The 16499-nt window shown below is 42.5% G+C and overlaps 1 protein-coding gene across 5 annotated transcripts in view; it reads left to right on the plus strand.

The window, feature by feature from the left end:
- The window catches only part of sox13 (SRY-box transcription factor 13), a gene marked incomplete at its 3' end in the record, with an annotated part of 42332 nt that extends 34528 nt beyond the window's left edge, over positions 1–7804 (plus strand). For all 5 annotated transcript variants that reach the window (XM_079186168.1, XM_079186165.1, XM_079186166.1 and 2 more), the window contains exons 11-14: positions 2250–2328; positions 4196–4366; positions 5772–5988; positions 7525–7804. In XM_079186168.1, the coding sequence (XP_079042294.1) occupies positions 2250–2328; positions 4196–4366; positions 5772–5988; positions 7525–7804 (747 nt within the window). The remainder of the gene's footprint in view (positions 1–2249; positions 2329–4195; positions 4367–5771; positions 5989–7524) is intronic.
- Between the last annotated feature and the right edge of the window lie 8695 nt (positions 7805–16499).

Here is a 16499-nt window from a genome sequence, read left to right on the forward strand (position 1 = left end):
GTGTCTGGTTGTCAATGACACAATGTTTTATGTTGTGTGTCCGACCACCTGATGAATTTAAGTCCAACGTTCAAACTTTTTTTGCTCCGTTTTTGTTCCCTACCAACTCCTGAGGGAAACATCCGTCCTTTTAGCTGCTAAAAGCTCCAGTATGTTGGTCAGACAGTAGCTAACTGTGTCTGTCTGCCGTTTGGTGCTGAGCCGGTAGTGTACAGCTGCCTCCTATGGCCAAAATCACCCGCTCCGATTGTTATCAGTCCATTAAATGGCCGTTATCAGCCTCATATATGGGTCACAGGTGGCCCCCGAGGTTCAGAAGGCCGTTATTATCTGTTAACGAGGTTGATCACTAATGAAAATACATCAAGGTGAAACCGACCTCTAGTGGCCGTGGTATTGCCAAGGAGGGAGTCAGGCGACAAAAAACCCCACAGGACTGTCATCCAGGAGACCGCAGCTGGTGTCTCGTCTCAAACCAAAAACTCTTATTGTAGCTTGCGTTTACATACGTAAGTTTAACTTAACTAACACTCTAATCTTAACCCAAAGCCGTGGTTTTCTAAACCTAACCAAGTGGTTTTATGTCACTATCACAACGTAGTAGATGCGGTTTGGTCCGTCAGAAGCATTATCATGGTGGTAATAACCCCAAATAACGCCCATTCAGCTATCTGATAACATTGGAAATGGGTGCCAAAAGCAACGCTGTGAGAGCTGTGAGAGTGAAACAAAGGAGTGACCTCAACAACGAGCTGGAACTCACTATAAAGCTCCATGAAGGGGAGCGTCGGGTGATAATTCCCTGTAGGTTTCATCACTACGAAAATCGTCACATTGTTTCCACGCTGCCGATTAATACATTATTAGTATGAAAAATATCTGAATCCACACGTCAGCCAATCAGAATTGGGAATTCTCCGAGGCTGGGGTAAACATTTCCATAATGGACACCTGTGTCTGAATTACAAAAGAGCCCTTTACTTCTACATTCAACCTCTCGCAGAATTGAAAGCTTCTAAAACTGCATTTTGATCATTTCACCACAGAAATTGAGAATGATGATATTATCTTATGATCGTACAGGAAAGGCCAGAGTACCTGAACGTAATTGGCTGGAGTTTGTCTAACGAGGAAACTCTCTTCCCCTGACTGACATCGACGGGTCCGATCAGGGGTCAGAGTCTGGTTTAGGGTTACAGGGAGTCATGCCTCTCCCGAGGATTTGACCAGCTGTAGTGTAACCACGCACAGAAGCACATTGTAACAGCTCAGTGTTATCTGAGGGAAAATAAACACTGTGTGGAAAAAAAAGACAAAGAAGTTATGTGTCTGTTGTTTCTATTATTAGTAATTGAAAAGGGGCCTTGATTCAGTGTCCCCTGACAAAGATGCGATCGACTGCTCTTCCTCTTTGTGCGAGTGCAGCCGTGTGCGACGGCAGAAAAAGTACAGAATGTCTGCACACAACGACTTCAGTGTGGAGCAAAATGGAAACTCTCCCATCGGGAAAAAATCGTGCATCTCGTGTAGATCTCGTTGTTTTTTCAACAATACATATTGTATCTAAAAAAAACCCTGCCTGTTACTTTTTTGTTCTTCTATTCTGGTCTTCTGGTTCTTCATTCTTTGAGGTGGCTGAAGCTTTGGTATGAGCCTCGTCCTGGAGCAGCAGCTGTCGCAGCCTCACAATAACCACAAAGGCCTCAGTGTGGCATTGACTGAGCCACCTGCCCTCTCTCTCTCTTTGTCCACAGTAATACTGTACTCTGGGCTCTCCTCCTCCTCTGCTCCATTATCCCGCTCCATCTCGCCTTGGCTGCTTTAACACCAATACCGATGACTGACCTATTTTGGTATTACACTCCACCGAATGGGGGATCAATCATGTTTTACAGCCTGGGGGGGATGATAGATACGCTGACGGTGTGGTAGTTTACATTCCCGGCTTCTCCTCCCCTTCACCTCTCCTCCCTCAAACAATAAACACCATTCTTCCTTTCTTCCGTAGCGTTGTCATTACCTTCCTTTGCATTTACAGCTCTGCATTTAAACAGCAGCTGATATGGTGAGCGTGCAGTTTCTTTACCTTAAATAGCATTCTGTGAAACACACGCGTTGGACAGCGTTGGACACACCCCTCCAACATGTGGGTGATCGTTTTTATTGCAGCTGGAGTTCAAATCGCCTCTTTGTGCCGGAATGAATATATGTGTGACTTCATTTGTCTTTGTCTTTCTTCATGTCTGCAGGAGTACAAAGATTCTCCCCGCAGCGAGAGAATCTGCCACTCCGAGCGGGGCGAGGACCACCTCAGCAGTGACTCCGAGGGTAGGTGTCCAGGGAGAAGCCTGTTTGTTAATAACGTGGGCCTTCTTCGTTAATGGTTGACAAACGTGTCGAATAATCACATGTTTAATAATTACTTTTGGCGACACTTTCTACGACGCCCCATGTCTATGATGCATAATAAACATGCTTGTAATGCCTTATAACCTGCTTATAGCACTGTGTGATTATAGTTAGAACAACCATCATTATTATTCATAATAATACTCAAAAGACATTATAAAGCATTTTATAATTACTCACAAGGTCAAGTATCGTTCTACTTTATAATGATAATAATAATAATCACTCATTAACAGGATCAATGTGTATCATAATTATCACAGTTGTTTTACATTGTCTTTCTCTGATGCATTATAATTACTATATGTTCGTCTAAGTGGTCATTGTTTGCTTTAAGTAAAGTTAAAAAAAATGTTTGCAAAACTTTGTGTTTTTGCAAAGATTTATTGATATATATATATATATATATTTTTTTAAGACCTCTAAGAGTTACTTGAAATCACATTGCATTGTATTTACAACAGCGATTGTAATGCATTATAAATGCTTTATAAGGATTATATAAATCCATATGAATAATGGTTCTGCACTATAATTATACAGTGCTATAAGCAGATTATAAGACAGTGTTTAACAGCATTCCAACAGTTAAGCCCGCAGGATTACAGTCAGTGTGCTTTGGCACAGGCAGTTTTACTGCCTTTGTGCCACAAAGCCACACTGAACAACCAGGTGAGGTAACAGAGGGGTGTAGCAAAAAAGACATCCTCATAAATAAACAACAGAGTAGGTTGTTTCCAACGACCCCAAAAACGACATATGTGACATAAAACGTGACACTGCCACAGTCTTAAACACTTGGTTGTGAAACAGAACTTCTTTGTTTAGGTTTAGGTAGAGATCATGGTTTGTGTTAAAATAACATAAGTACGTGACGTGGTTACGTACTACCATATTTAAATACATACTAACTTAGTTACATACGTACTAAATAGTTACGTACTAACGTAGTTACATAGGTACTAGAGTAGCACATAGGTAGTAATGTAGCTACATACGTACTAACGTAGTTCTAAGGTTGTTACATACTAACATAGTTGCATATGTACTAACATAGTTATATATTTACTAACATAGTTACCTACGTACTAATGTAGTTGCATACTAGTAGCGTAGTAACTTACTAACGTAGTAACATACGTGCTAATTCAGTTCAATTTAATTTGTATAGCTCAAAATCACAAATTTGCGTCAAAATCACAAAAGGCTTTACAATCTGTACACATACGACATCCTCTGTCCCGGGACCCTCATATCGGCACAGGACCCCCCCCCCCCCAAAAAAAATAAATAATTAAACAACATATTCAATGCATATGACATAAATCATTCATAAAATGAGAGTAGAATGTAGTTACATACGTACTTATGTACTAACATATTTATGTACTAATGTAGTTACGTAGGTATTTAGTAATGTAGCGATGCACTCAAATAACGCAACATGTCGACTATCGGTTTTATTACGGGACAGGAACAACAGTCTCCGGGGTGAAAGTCCTGTGTTTGTTTGACCTGTATATCCACCCTGACTTTGTTGCTCTTAATACTTCGTAACCTGACTTCCTCCTTTGCCACCGTCATAATCACTAGGGCCACTAGAGTTTGCCGCCTAACAGCAAATGTAAATAGGTGTCGTAATAAGCTCCTTGCGCAGACGATTGATCCGATTTTTGGCGATGGCGGCTTGAAAAAGATTAACAACAAGAACGAAAAGATTTAAGGGGGAATAAGTACTATATCACAGTTTGGTGTGCACTTCTGACTGTAGCCCTCTTTCCTGTAGGTGCCCTGCCCGTCTCAGGCCAAGGCAGCTACGTTGAGGTCCGGCCCCCTCCCTCTTCGGGCCACATCAAGAGACCCATGAATGCCTTCATGGTGTGGGCCAAGGACGAGCGCAGGAGGATCCTGCAGGCCTTCCCCGACATGCACAACTCCTCCATCAGCAAGATCTTGGGTGAGCCTTGCCTCTATTCTGAGACGCTGCCCCGCATTTGGGAGGGCACCAACAGCCACCTGCTTGTCCCAACACACACACACACACACACACACACACACACACACACACACACACACACACACACACACACACACACACACACACACACACACACACACACACACACACACACACACACACACGTACACACATACTGGCCTGAATCCCTTTCCTTGGACCAAACATTTCCATTCCACTGTTGTGGAGAGCTTGTCGTTAGGAGCAACCACCCTTCACACGGACACACGGACAAAAATATTCGGTTAATCTATTTAATTACACAAGTGTATTCCTAATTACTATTTAAATACCTCATCTCAATCTACAGAGATTTGTTTTCTCCAATACACTCACAGTGCTGGGACCATTGAGGTCCATGTATGTGCCGGTTTTCACACCACCTGTTATCTCACTCCTCTCCGGGTGAGGATGTGAACCACACCTTTACCCAGGGACCAGGAACCAATCAAATAGAACTACAGTTTGTCACATTTGAAAGAAGAAATAACGCATTCTTCCTTTAACAAATGAAACCTGGGCCTCTTAGTGAGGACTTTGTGTACTTGTTGATTACCGAGTTGGTTTGGCTGAAGATAAAGGGAGTTAGAGAGCGATGCTAATTGTCACATGGAAAATAAAAAAACTCTTTGCTATTGCAAACTGAGCGTATCATTTCTACTGGTTCTTGTCAGACTCGACTCCTGGGTTCAGAGTTTGAATTCCGCCAGCACAAGTGAATACTGACTTACTTTGTAATGAAAATAAGTTAAAGAACACTTTAGTCTTTAACTCTGTCCGTGGTTCCGGGCCACAGTCAATTCATTATGATATCTTTTCAGGAGAAATTTGCTAAATTTAAAGGAGCAGTGTGTAGGATTAATGGCATCTAGCAAGGTTGCAGATCAAAGCCAACTGAGTACCCCTCCGCTCACCCCTCCCTCTCTAGAGCCAGTGTTTGTTTTGTCCAATATTGACCAATATCAGAACGTTACGATGGCCTTAGACTAGATATAGTTGACAATTAGTTTAAATGAATGTGTGAATTCTGCGTTTGGTGACACGGGCGAGCTCACAGACAGACCTTTATAAATCAATAAAGACATGGTTAATAAGATGAAAACACATACAAAGTGGGACAATTGTGTGATTTAAACAGCTGTCTATGCAGATTAAGCTTAGCTTCTAAAAATAGTTTCATTGGCCGTTACCCTAACGCATACAAATCCCAGCCGAAAACTAGCACTAAAAGCTAAATAAACCTTTTAAGCACGCTCTCATCCCAACCCTGACTTGCTGCTGGAACACTTCTCCACCGTGCATTCACTCTTTCTCCTCATCTCCTCTAATGCGTCCTGGTCCTCAGGCTCCCGGTGGAAGAGCATGTCCAACCAGGAGAAGCAGCCCTACTACGAGGAGCAGGCGAGGCTGAGCCGGCAGCATCTGGAGCGCTACCCGGACTACAAGTACAAACCCCGGCCCAAGCGGACCTGCATCGTGGAGGGGCGGAGGCTGCGGGTGGGCGAGTACAAGGCCATGATGAAGAACCGCCGGCAGGAGCAGAGGGCGACCTACACGCACAGGTAGATGAACCAGCGCGAGTGCACACCGAGGCCGGAGGCGGTCCGCACGACTCACGAGATACCGATAGAGTTTGTCCCTGGCAGACGTCATTTGACGATTCACTCCATTGACAGGAGTCTTCTCTGCACCTCCACACATCGCAGACAATGCCCGCGGCTCCCAGAGCTCTTCTTTTATTCTCCGAGACACAAACAAAAGTGGAGTATTGATACCGCAGCTGTGCTGCTTTTTTTGTCTGTCCTTGGCGATGAATAGCATCCCTCGCCATTGTCCCCGCTAACTCCTCCAACTAGTTAAGCTGGAGGAGTTGGGAGGTTGGAACTGTTACGTGTGGTTGGTTTTGAGTGTTTGTCGTTTTTCTTTCTGTTGCGGCTTTGTTTTCCCCTCTGCGTCACAGATACACTCACCACGTCTTGAAGACTGCTTTTCACAAATACAACATCAATATCAGAATGTCATGACGGCCTTAGCCTTCCTTTCTGATCGCGTTTTAGTCAAACTATTTTAAAGACCATTATATTTTCATTTCTTATTTGTAGGTGTGTGTGTGTGTGTGTGTGTGTGTGTGTGTGTGTGTGTGTGTGTGTGTATGTGTCTGACCAGCTTCTACTTTCTGAAGGCATAGCAAACTTACACAGCGCAATACCCTCGGTGTGACTTGCCACGGATAATGTAAAGAATATATAGATTTATGTTATGACCACCAGTTTTAAATTATTTCAACTTTGTTTTGCAGTTTGGCACGGGTCCAAACACTACCCATGAGCCTCGGCCGCCATACAGGTTGCCATGGTTACTGAATTAATCCAGAATCCGAAAGGAAATGGATTTAAGCTGCAGATTGTTTTTGTGTTGCTTCCACCCGTCGTTAGTGGCACATGTAACACAGCCCACTGACTGAGGTGTTTCCTGCTGAAATGCACCATGGGAATCAGATTTAACTTCCCCCCAACTTTGTTTTATACATAAGCTTGTTGTATTTTGTTGGTCTTTTGACCTGATGTTTCCACCGGGACACTTTCATGTCCATCCAGGCCAAAAGTGCTTCACCTAACATTGTTTATCGTAAACTCTGTGTCGAACCAAATTCATGAATACTTCGGTTTAGAATAACCAGTATGTGCATTAAAGCTGCTGTTGGTAACTTTTATAAAGATAATAACTTTGTAAATCATATTCTCTATAAGAAAGTGTGAAAACAGTCGAGGCAACACTAAGCACCGCCCACCGGCTGGAGCAAACCCTCTGATTGACAGACCTCTCCTCTCTGATTGGTTGTTTTTCTTCGGAGGCGGAGGAATCTTGCAGAAGCCATTAGGAGCCCTAAAAGGAGGCGGAGGAACCTGATCAGGATATAGTGACATTTTTTGAGCGAATATGCTGAAAATAATTTTTTTATAAAAGTTTCCAATTGCAGCTTTAACCTCCATCATATGACACCGAATGCCTCTGAATGTCAGCAAACTGACGTACTAACAGATGAAGTAATACTATTTATTATCTCACTGTACTCTTGTCCCTTCCCGTCTCTCCAGTCAAACGGAACCACAGCAGCTCCACTACTCCCACAGCGACGGCCAGTACCCGGGCGGCGCCGGCTCGGTCTCGGTGGCGACCGTGCCCTTTCACCCCGCGCTGCTGGAGCACTACCTGCCGCAGGTACCCCCCGCGCTGCGGCGGGTGGAGGGCCAGGCCACACCCACCTCCCTGCCCCGAGAGAGGGAGCGCGAGAGGGAGCGTCCTCCGTACAGCGAAGGAGAGGAGAGCGACGGGGGGGAGAGGAGCGAGGGGGAACTGGTGCTCCTGACGGACTGAAGCTGGGGGGGGGGGGGGGGAGAATGGAGGTGAGGGATGAGACGGGAAGGGTGCCCTTATTTGATTGACGGTCAGAGGAAAAAGATGGAGGACGGACGGGGACGGGGGGAGATGGAGTTCATGAGAAAATCGCCCCTCTGTCAGGACAAAAGTGAAGAGATGTGTTGTACATCAGCTGTTTTCAGTGAAACGCTGCCCTACACACACACACACACACACAGAAAGGCAAGCTCTTATCTTACTCATTTCCCTTCATAGACATTTCACCAGCTGCTTTGTTTTAGAATACAGAACGTAGAAGGTTTTTATCGTTTAATTCCTCATGCTTCTAGCGTTCCCTCCCACAAAATGTCCCCACAGTAAAGCTTCCGCAGCATCCCTGTTCTCACCTGTTGGACAGCCGGGTCACTTCTCTGCGGTTGAAGCTATTTGTTATCAGTATGTCAGTACCGCCCCCTGCTGGTAAAGGCTGGTTATTACTACATGAAATGTAGGTTCTTACCGCTTCTTACTCCCATTTTTCTAGCTCATATTTTTCTAGTATAGATTTGTAATCTTTAATATCAAGCGAGATAACCCCCTGATGACATCATCGGGGTAATTTTTCATTTTTCATTCTTTAACATAGTTCTCCTCATGCCAAGTAAACTGAACTTAACCTGGAAAATTGCCCTTTTAAATTCTGGAACATTTTAAAGATGATACAGTGTCTCTTTAAAGGGATAGTCTGGGTGTTTTGAAGTGGGGTTGGATGAGGTACTTAGACTATAGACAAGTACCTTCAAAAATACATTGTACGTGTTCCAGTTAAGGCAAGGAAAAAAAGCATAGAATTATTCAAAAGCTAATTAAATCATAGACTTTTAATAGGGGAGGGATCTCTCACTGCAGCCGAACGGTTTACAATCAGACTGCCAATGAAATCATTTATTTGCATCCCAGTCAGTGTACAGTAAAACAATCCAACCCTCCTCTTCGTCGTCCTCCAACCTCCCACTGTTCAGTTGAGCTGTACTGTATATGCTGTATTTGTGTGTCTCATCAGTTCCCACAACACGGAGGGTTGACCTCAGCCTCACCAGGTTTCTTTTGTTATACCTCTGTGTTTGCTTCTTTGAGTGTTAATTGATTGTCGTGTTGAGCACATCCTATCCGTGTATCCAATTGTTTTTTATTTTGTTTTTTTTGCTGCTCTTGAGATGCAGCTTCCCGCCGCACTGCAGAAAATATTCACGTACAACATCATATTCAGTTTTTGTTTTTTTTAACTTTCAGGATTTTTCAGCAATTGGTCCTTTTCTTGGTACTAGCGCACCGGGGCCTTGTTCTAGGATGTTGACATTCGGATGTTTCTCTCGAATTTCCTGAAGCTGCGCTGGAATTATTTTCATATTTGAAGGCGGAAAGTCATTTTAATGAATCTTTTATTTTCCCGTTCCTCATACATCTAACAGAGACAAATCAATCACATCACATGAGAGCTGTTGTTCGTTGGCAGCACTCTCTTTACAGTGGCTGCTACAGAGATATGGAAAAAGTCAATTAATGGTTATGAACTGGTCACAGTGCAAAGTGAAAGAAATGGAAATGGAAACGAAGGTTTCGGGGTGACTGAAGCACTGGGGAACTTCATGAGGAAGCAGAAACCAAAATGATCCACTTGTCCTCAGCAGAGCCCTTTAAAGAGAGAGTCCCGTCAACGGAAGTTCAAGACGCTTGATCATCACGTGACTCACTAGACTTCAATTAGTTCCCGGAAGTAGAAATCTGTAAGACAGAACTGCGATTTACAATATTCATATAGAACACTGGCAGCTGAATGCAGTGACAGCGGTGTTTTGTTTTAACTAACTTGTGTTTTTCAATCTCACATAGTTCGTCCAACTTCTCTCTCCCATATCCATCAATCAGAAATCAGCTGAGCTGCAACATAATATAATCAACAGACACAAAGCCAAAAATAACTTAACCCTATGTTACGTGTTTATTTATAGAGTGTATAGAAGTCTCAGATATGCATTCTAAATCAATACCACTACAAAAATATCTCTCTTCCTTATTATTGTGTACCGTTAACTTCATTATAATGGCTTGTACTCCAAAATGTATACGCTCATTCCATCACCTACATCCACACCACAAAATGTTAAATTTAGCTAATAAAATATGATATTCAATACCAATATTTAAATTGCCCTATTCTGCAAAAAACAAAAATGTGTAGAAGCTATTATCCCTCTAATTACACATTGTTTGATGTAATGACCTTAAGAAAACAGAAGTTACAATTCATAGGCTGTTCTTGCCTCGTTTACCTGACGCGTTGCTAACTTTATCCAGTGTGTTTCATTAGCTTAATCTGTTATCAGCAAACCTTGGACCTCACGAATGGTCCATTCCGGTGCTGCTAGCATACGTGGCTAACTTCCGGGAACTATTGATTGCTGTAAAAAGGACCATTGGAGTTAACGGAGGTGATGGGATTCTCTCTTGAAAGGGTTCTGGTCCTCAGTACATTGTTGGCTATGGTGCTCCGTGCTAACGATTTAGCTGGATATCAGGCTCCATGTTAGCACTTAGCATAAGTTACGTTCTTTAATAGCAAGAAGAAGTAAGTTTGATAGTAGTAGTTTTAGCTAATAGCATGTTACTATTAGCTAAAAAATAGCTATTGCTATTTGAAAGCTGTGGCTACCACTTCTGAGCAAACAAATAGTTTTGGTGTCTTTGTTCTCATCAGTCAATAACCATATTGACCGTTACGACTACCTAACAAAAACTTAGCGTACCTAAATACCGCTGGGGTCGATCCACCTTTAGCTAACTGCAATGGTGACAAATCAAAATGGCGGTTAAAAAGACACATTTCAGACATCGCGGTTCGGGGCTCATCTTAAACAATCAGGGTCAGGGCTGTGTAGAGTAAAGATGGCGGCTTTTGTGCACAGAGATGAATATCAGAGGAAAAATGTTTATCTTATTTTAGCGGAGACATGCTGAGGTGTCACCTGTCGTTGCCCCTGCTGATGTAAATATAGAAAGAGACTTTATTTTGTTTATAAGAGCCTGTGTAATTTAAATGTGTACGTTTCTCTATGTTTTCAGAGTTTTGTGTTTTTTGTTTTTTTCTTGAAAGACAATAAATTGGTTGTGCTAATTGTGTGTGGTATGAATTTTTCACTTTATTTAAAAGTATGTTCGAGTGTGTTTGAGACCGGGGCAAGTCTCTCCTCGCAGGCCTCTGGTTCAGTTGGTACAGCGATTCAGCTCATCCCTGAATTAAACGCATTATATCAGCCCAACTCACCCGTCCATGTTGTATTTTCCCCACATCTCAGCAGCTAAATTAGCATTTTGTGTAAATCGATTAATCACATTGGAAAAGTCTTAGTAAATCAACATGCAACATTTGAAAAATTGTTGTTCTTAGTTTGCCAAGCACACCTGTAAGTTAACTAATACCTCTAATTATGTCTGCGCCCCCGTGTTGTTTTGCACTAATTGTTAGCACGCTAACACGCCAAACTAATATGGTGACCGGGGTAAATATTATACCTGCTTAACATCAGCGCGTTAGTGTCGTAATAACGTTAGCATTCATATAGCTCTTTAGTCCCACATAGTAAAAGTTTGTCGTCAGAGCTTTCTGGCAGAAATCTCCGGTTTAGGCGTCAAACCCACTTTGTTAGGTTTAGTTAAAGTTCATGGTTCAGGTTCAAATAAACTGAAAGCCTGTGAGCTCTTTAATTGGCCTGTCTTTGCTGATCAGTTCACAATTCCAGTTTGGCATAAAAAAATTACTTTCTAATGCATTTCTAAACTAACCGGGTGTTGCAGCTTTGCAACTTAAAAAAAAAAAGATTAGTTTAGAGACCCTCTCCTGGTTTCCTCTCGGGGTCAACTCTCCATTATTTCTTCCTTTTCAATATCTGTTTCTGGCACCGTACAGCGTGTATGAGCCCTACAACTCTAAAAGTCTGCTGTTTCTATGTGGACCAAAAACATACAAACAGCTAAACTCGCGTATCCGCTGGCACACTTTATACATCCGCGCTCGCTCCTCGTCCTCCTCGGTGAGTGAGAGACGGAGAAAAGTATCCAGAATGCATGAAACAAAGTCTCGTTTAACAGCGTTTCAGTGACTTGTGATTTCATTGGAGCCAAGATCCAAATAGACATTTACAATTAAAAAATCTACTTTTACTGGATCAGATTGTGAGCTATTTTTTCTTTTATTAAAATCTTCAACGATGAAGTGATGAGTATGAACTATTGCTTTTCATGAAAGGTGGTCGACGGTTGTTGAATTGATGCCTTTCGTCATGAATTAAGTCAACAAAGGCACCAAGATAACTGGCTCACAGCATCATGTAGCTGGGAGACAGACTCAGGTCCTGGGGATTCTTCACAGTAGTAGACATGAATGGAAGATGACTGGAGAATGGATTGGCACTTTGACTACAGTTGTTCTCTCTTTCATTAAAGACATTCAGTCACCAGAAATTGCAATTGCGTGCAAGCAGATACAGATCCTCAAGTTTGAATAAACAATGAGATGTTATCATTAAAGACGGCTGTGAATCAGGCATCAAACAATTTCTGTACTTTTAGCTTTTTAATGTCTTCAAATATGCGAATTGGAGTGAACTACTTCCTCTGGATGAAATTACAAAATGTACCCATTTGTACCAAACATATTATTTTCCTCATGCAAGTATATGGTGCTCTAAGTTAGCATCACACTGGTTCCCTCAATAAAAGGACGATGGGATTTTTCAATTGAATTTTGGATCAATGCAGGAAATGAGCTGTGGCTACACAGTGTGTGATACTGACACGCTTCGTTACGCAAGATCATCTTCAAGAATGACCACTATTGATTTTTTCTTATGAACGCAATCGGCAGAACTAAAAAGCCAACATCAGGCTATAAAGAAAAAGTTCACCACGATCACGACACCTCACCACCACTTAACTAAAGTACAGTTCAATAGTACAGGGTACCGGTGATCTCCTGTAGCCTTTTTAAGACACTTAAAGCTTACTGAAGTGCTTTATGTCGTAGGACAAAATGGTAAAAATCTCTTCACAAACGTTATCGGCTTTGAGACGAGGGGACCGGAAGTGCAAAAATGCGAACACATTTCTGGGTTATGGGACTCATTCCTGCAGCACTCCAAAGCCTGAAAGAGGTACAAACCACCCGTTAAGGCACCACTATACAGGAAACAACATTCTTTTCAAAATTATAAATAAAAAACTCCCTATTCGATTGTCCCACTCACAATTTCCAATGCTTCCAGTTCCAACCTACTGATATCCTACCTAATGGATGAATATTTTGTATTTCTTCCACTTCAAAAATGTATCTCGTTTTCTTGAATGGCAGCCAACTCCAGTTATAAACAGAGTATTACAATAATAAAGTGATGCTGTGAGAGAGGGAGCAGAATAATACAGATGAATGTCTAGGATGTTAGGAGTCAGCACCATACTGTAGTGTTTTGGCCTCCGTGTGTGTGTTTTGGCAGGACGTCCCCCAGCACAGGTTTCCTCCTTCCTGCCTTTCCTCCCGTTAAGGCCGAGGCACCAGGTCCACTGGCACGGAGACGCCAACAGGTCAAAAGGAGAAATGTTTTTTATTTTTTTTATGGGTTCCCAGAACTGTTTGAGAGCAGACCAATCAAAAGCACACAGACAATTTGTATTTATTCATTTATTATTCTATACATTTTAATGGAAATATTTACTAACAACTGTTAAATAATTCTTCTCACCACTCCCACAGAGGTGTGAAGGATCACTGTACAGTAAGCTTTTTCACAGTATTTACATCCTCCGTCTCTTCTAGCAGTCGGATGAGCACATTTACAAAGTCACATGGTGCGAGCAGGACGCTGCGTCCCTTTAGACAGCGCTCCAAGCACTTTACAAAAAAGTACATATTAGCATACAAAGAAGGAAAAAAAGAAAACGGTTATCTGTACAGTGTTTCTTAAAATCAAGTTAGTACACTCACACATAAAAATAGTTAATCTCAAATGAACTGCAGTGCAAACCCTCTGAAGCGTTACCATTTTGGTATGATTAGAAAAGAGCAAAAAGGAAAAAAAAGGTGCAAAATGCAACAGATGCACTCAATAAATAAACCCTGTTAAACGGCTTCAACGCCCCCGTAAGGCCTGACGTAAAGAGGGGAAGTCTTTGACGGCCTGCATGGAACAGATTCAGACGTCTGGCATACGTGAGGTCACCAAAAAAACACATCAACACATGGAACCTTAATGCATTCATTGGTCTTTAAACACGCCGTCAATGACTTCACTGGATGCCAACACCAACTTCTCGATTGGCTCATTTTCACCTGACCCACTGTGTGATGTCATGAGAACATTGTCAACGTCATCCTGAATAAGAAAGAAGAACTTGTAGCATATAAAGAATTTTGAAGGTATACAGTATGCTGCTGAGGCAAAAACATGCAGCGTCAAGTCATTTGTAACTTAAACGTTTTCTAACAGATGTCAACACACCTATCTCCATGGCAACTTCTTGTTGTTGGGACAATAGACTGTGCCGTTCCAGCGCTTTGCATTGTGGGATACCGTAGTCTGGTGGTCTGATGCAAACTGAGAATTTTTTTCAAAATCAGTACATCTGGGTATTTTTGGCCTACTGTATATTCTGCTTGTTTGCATTCTGCACGCTACATCTCAGCCACGTCAGTACAGACTGCTAGCATAGCATGCGCTTTCTAACACAGCCCATGTGATGCAATTGAAAGCTCCTGAAAAAGCTAGCAGGAGAACCTCGAGTGATGGTTCTGTTAAATCAATCACTTCAATTTGGTTGTTGTCCAGTGCCAGTTTGTGTAGAGTAACTTAACGCCCACTGAACATTTGGTACTGGTTTAATGTTTTGCTGCAGTGATGTAGATGTGTACTAGGTACACTGTGACATCACTGTTAGCTATGTTTACAGATGCTGGGTGGTGCAATAGACTTGACATTTTCCACTGAAGAAGGGAGTTAGAAACCTGGAGCTGAGTGACTCTTTAAGACGTTCACTCAGAGTGAGAGAAGTCTGTTTGGGGTTTTGATGGACTGTGCCTTTAACATACTGTGTGGTTACTAGTGTCCATGTGTTTTTCAGTGCAAAGATAAGGTCACTTCAGTAGTTTTACAATGCAGTGTGTGAGAATACACACCGGAGCAAACATGATTTTGGTACCAAACTTTTTGATGCAATAGAAACACAACACAGTGGGTTAGGGTGACCAACGGGCCAAGTGGCTGTGAAAATATCAGCCCACTTCTAAAAGAGGGCAACGTTTTTAGGGACAACCTCAAGTCTGTGTGGAATGTGATTTCAGTTCAACCCTACATTTAGCTCATCACCGACTGCTCCAGTGTTCACTTTCAGAGGGAAAACTAAATCAACATGACCCTTCTCTCGTAAACAACACCCAAACTGTGTCAACAGCTTGAGTTCCACTCAGGGTCGGTGTCATCTATTAAGTGGATGGAGAAATTCATCGAGTGCAAACTGCCGTTTTATATTTTGTATCCAGGCTGAATTCCTACAAGGATTGTGCGTTCAAGCAGCAAGTTCACTAATTTGGCGTTTGTCTGAAAATCTAAGCAGATTACTCCACGAACACGACGGCCTCTTGATTATCCTACAGTTAAAGTGCACCGCTGATGCCGTGATTAGAGACCGGGAGCTTTTTGCCCCCAAACGTGTCATCACACGAGTGCCGCTTTCTCTAAATGACTATCGAACCCTCTTGAAAACACTTTCTGTTCTGACTATAAACCAGTTAGTGTCTCTTCTGCTCACTCTGTAAATTATTCAGCCCGTCTGTTACATGAGACCTGCGGGGGGGAGGACAAAGGTCAGGGCTCAGTGTCTCCCCCTGCTGGGTGTCTGAGGGGACGGACATCCCGCAGTGTGTGTGGGTAACGGAGAGGACACGCCCCCTTTTACTGGAGGCCAGCGTGGACGAACAGCTTCAGAGGAAGATATGATGTATGATGGATCTGCAGATTTCTAAGAGTCACAAAAGGACTGTGGACCATCTTAAAGTCGAATTTAAGGAATAAAAAGGAGAAGGAGAGGTATAGTTACATCTGAGTGTCCACAATGAGAATGAAGTGAGGAACATTCTACATTTACAGGTAACGGTTGCTGCTGCTCAGCCTGTGGAAACAGCTGTACGTCTCCTGTGGCTCTGGAGAAGCTTTTAGCCGCAAATGATTATATAATTAAAATTATATAATCATATTTTTTTGACCAATGACATTATGTTACGCTACGTCACCGAGTCACATGGCGTTACATCCCTAGCACTGAAGTTTTGTTCCAACCCTAACAGAGTAGTTTAACCACGTTAAGCACGTATTACAGCATCAAAGCACCAACCGTCTGCATCATGTTGGTGTGTCAGATGCTTTTCAATCAAAGTGAAAGTTGATATCATGACAGCAACAAGGTCGACTCATAACCACTTCCTGCCTCCTTTTGAAAGCCATACTCGATCTGACCCCAACAATGTCTTACGCAACGTCCGATCACGGATCAGAACGTGTGTCCGATACATCTAGGATGTGACTGGATTACAGTGTGAGGCCTGAGAGCAGCCTCTGGTGTTCAACATGCTACTGCCTCACTCTAACAGATACTAACTAAACGGTGA

The sequence above is a fragment of the Pholis gunnellus genome (assembly GCF_910591455.1).
Source record: "Pholis gunnellus genome assembly, chromosome: 3".
NCBI lineage: Eukaryota > Metazoa > Chordata > Actinopteri > Perciformes > Pholidae > Pholis > Pholis gunnellus.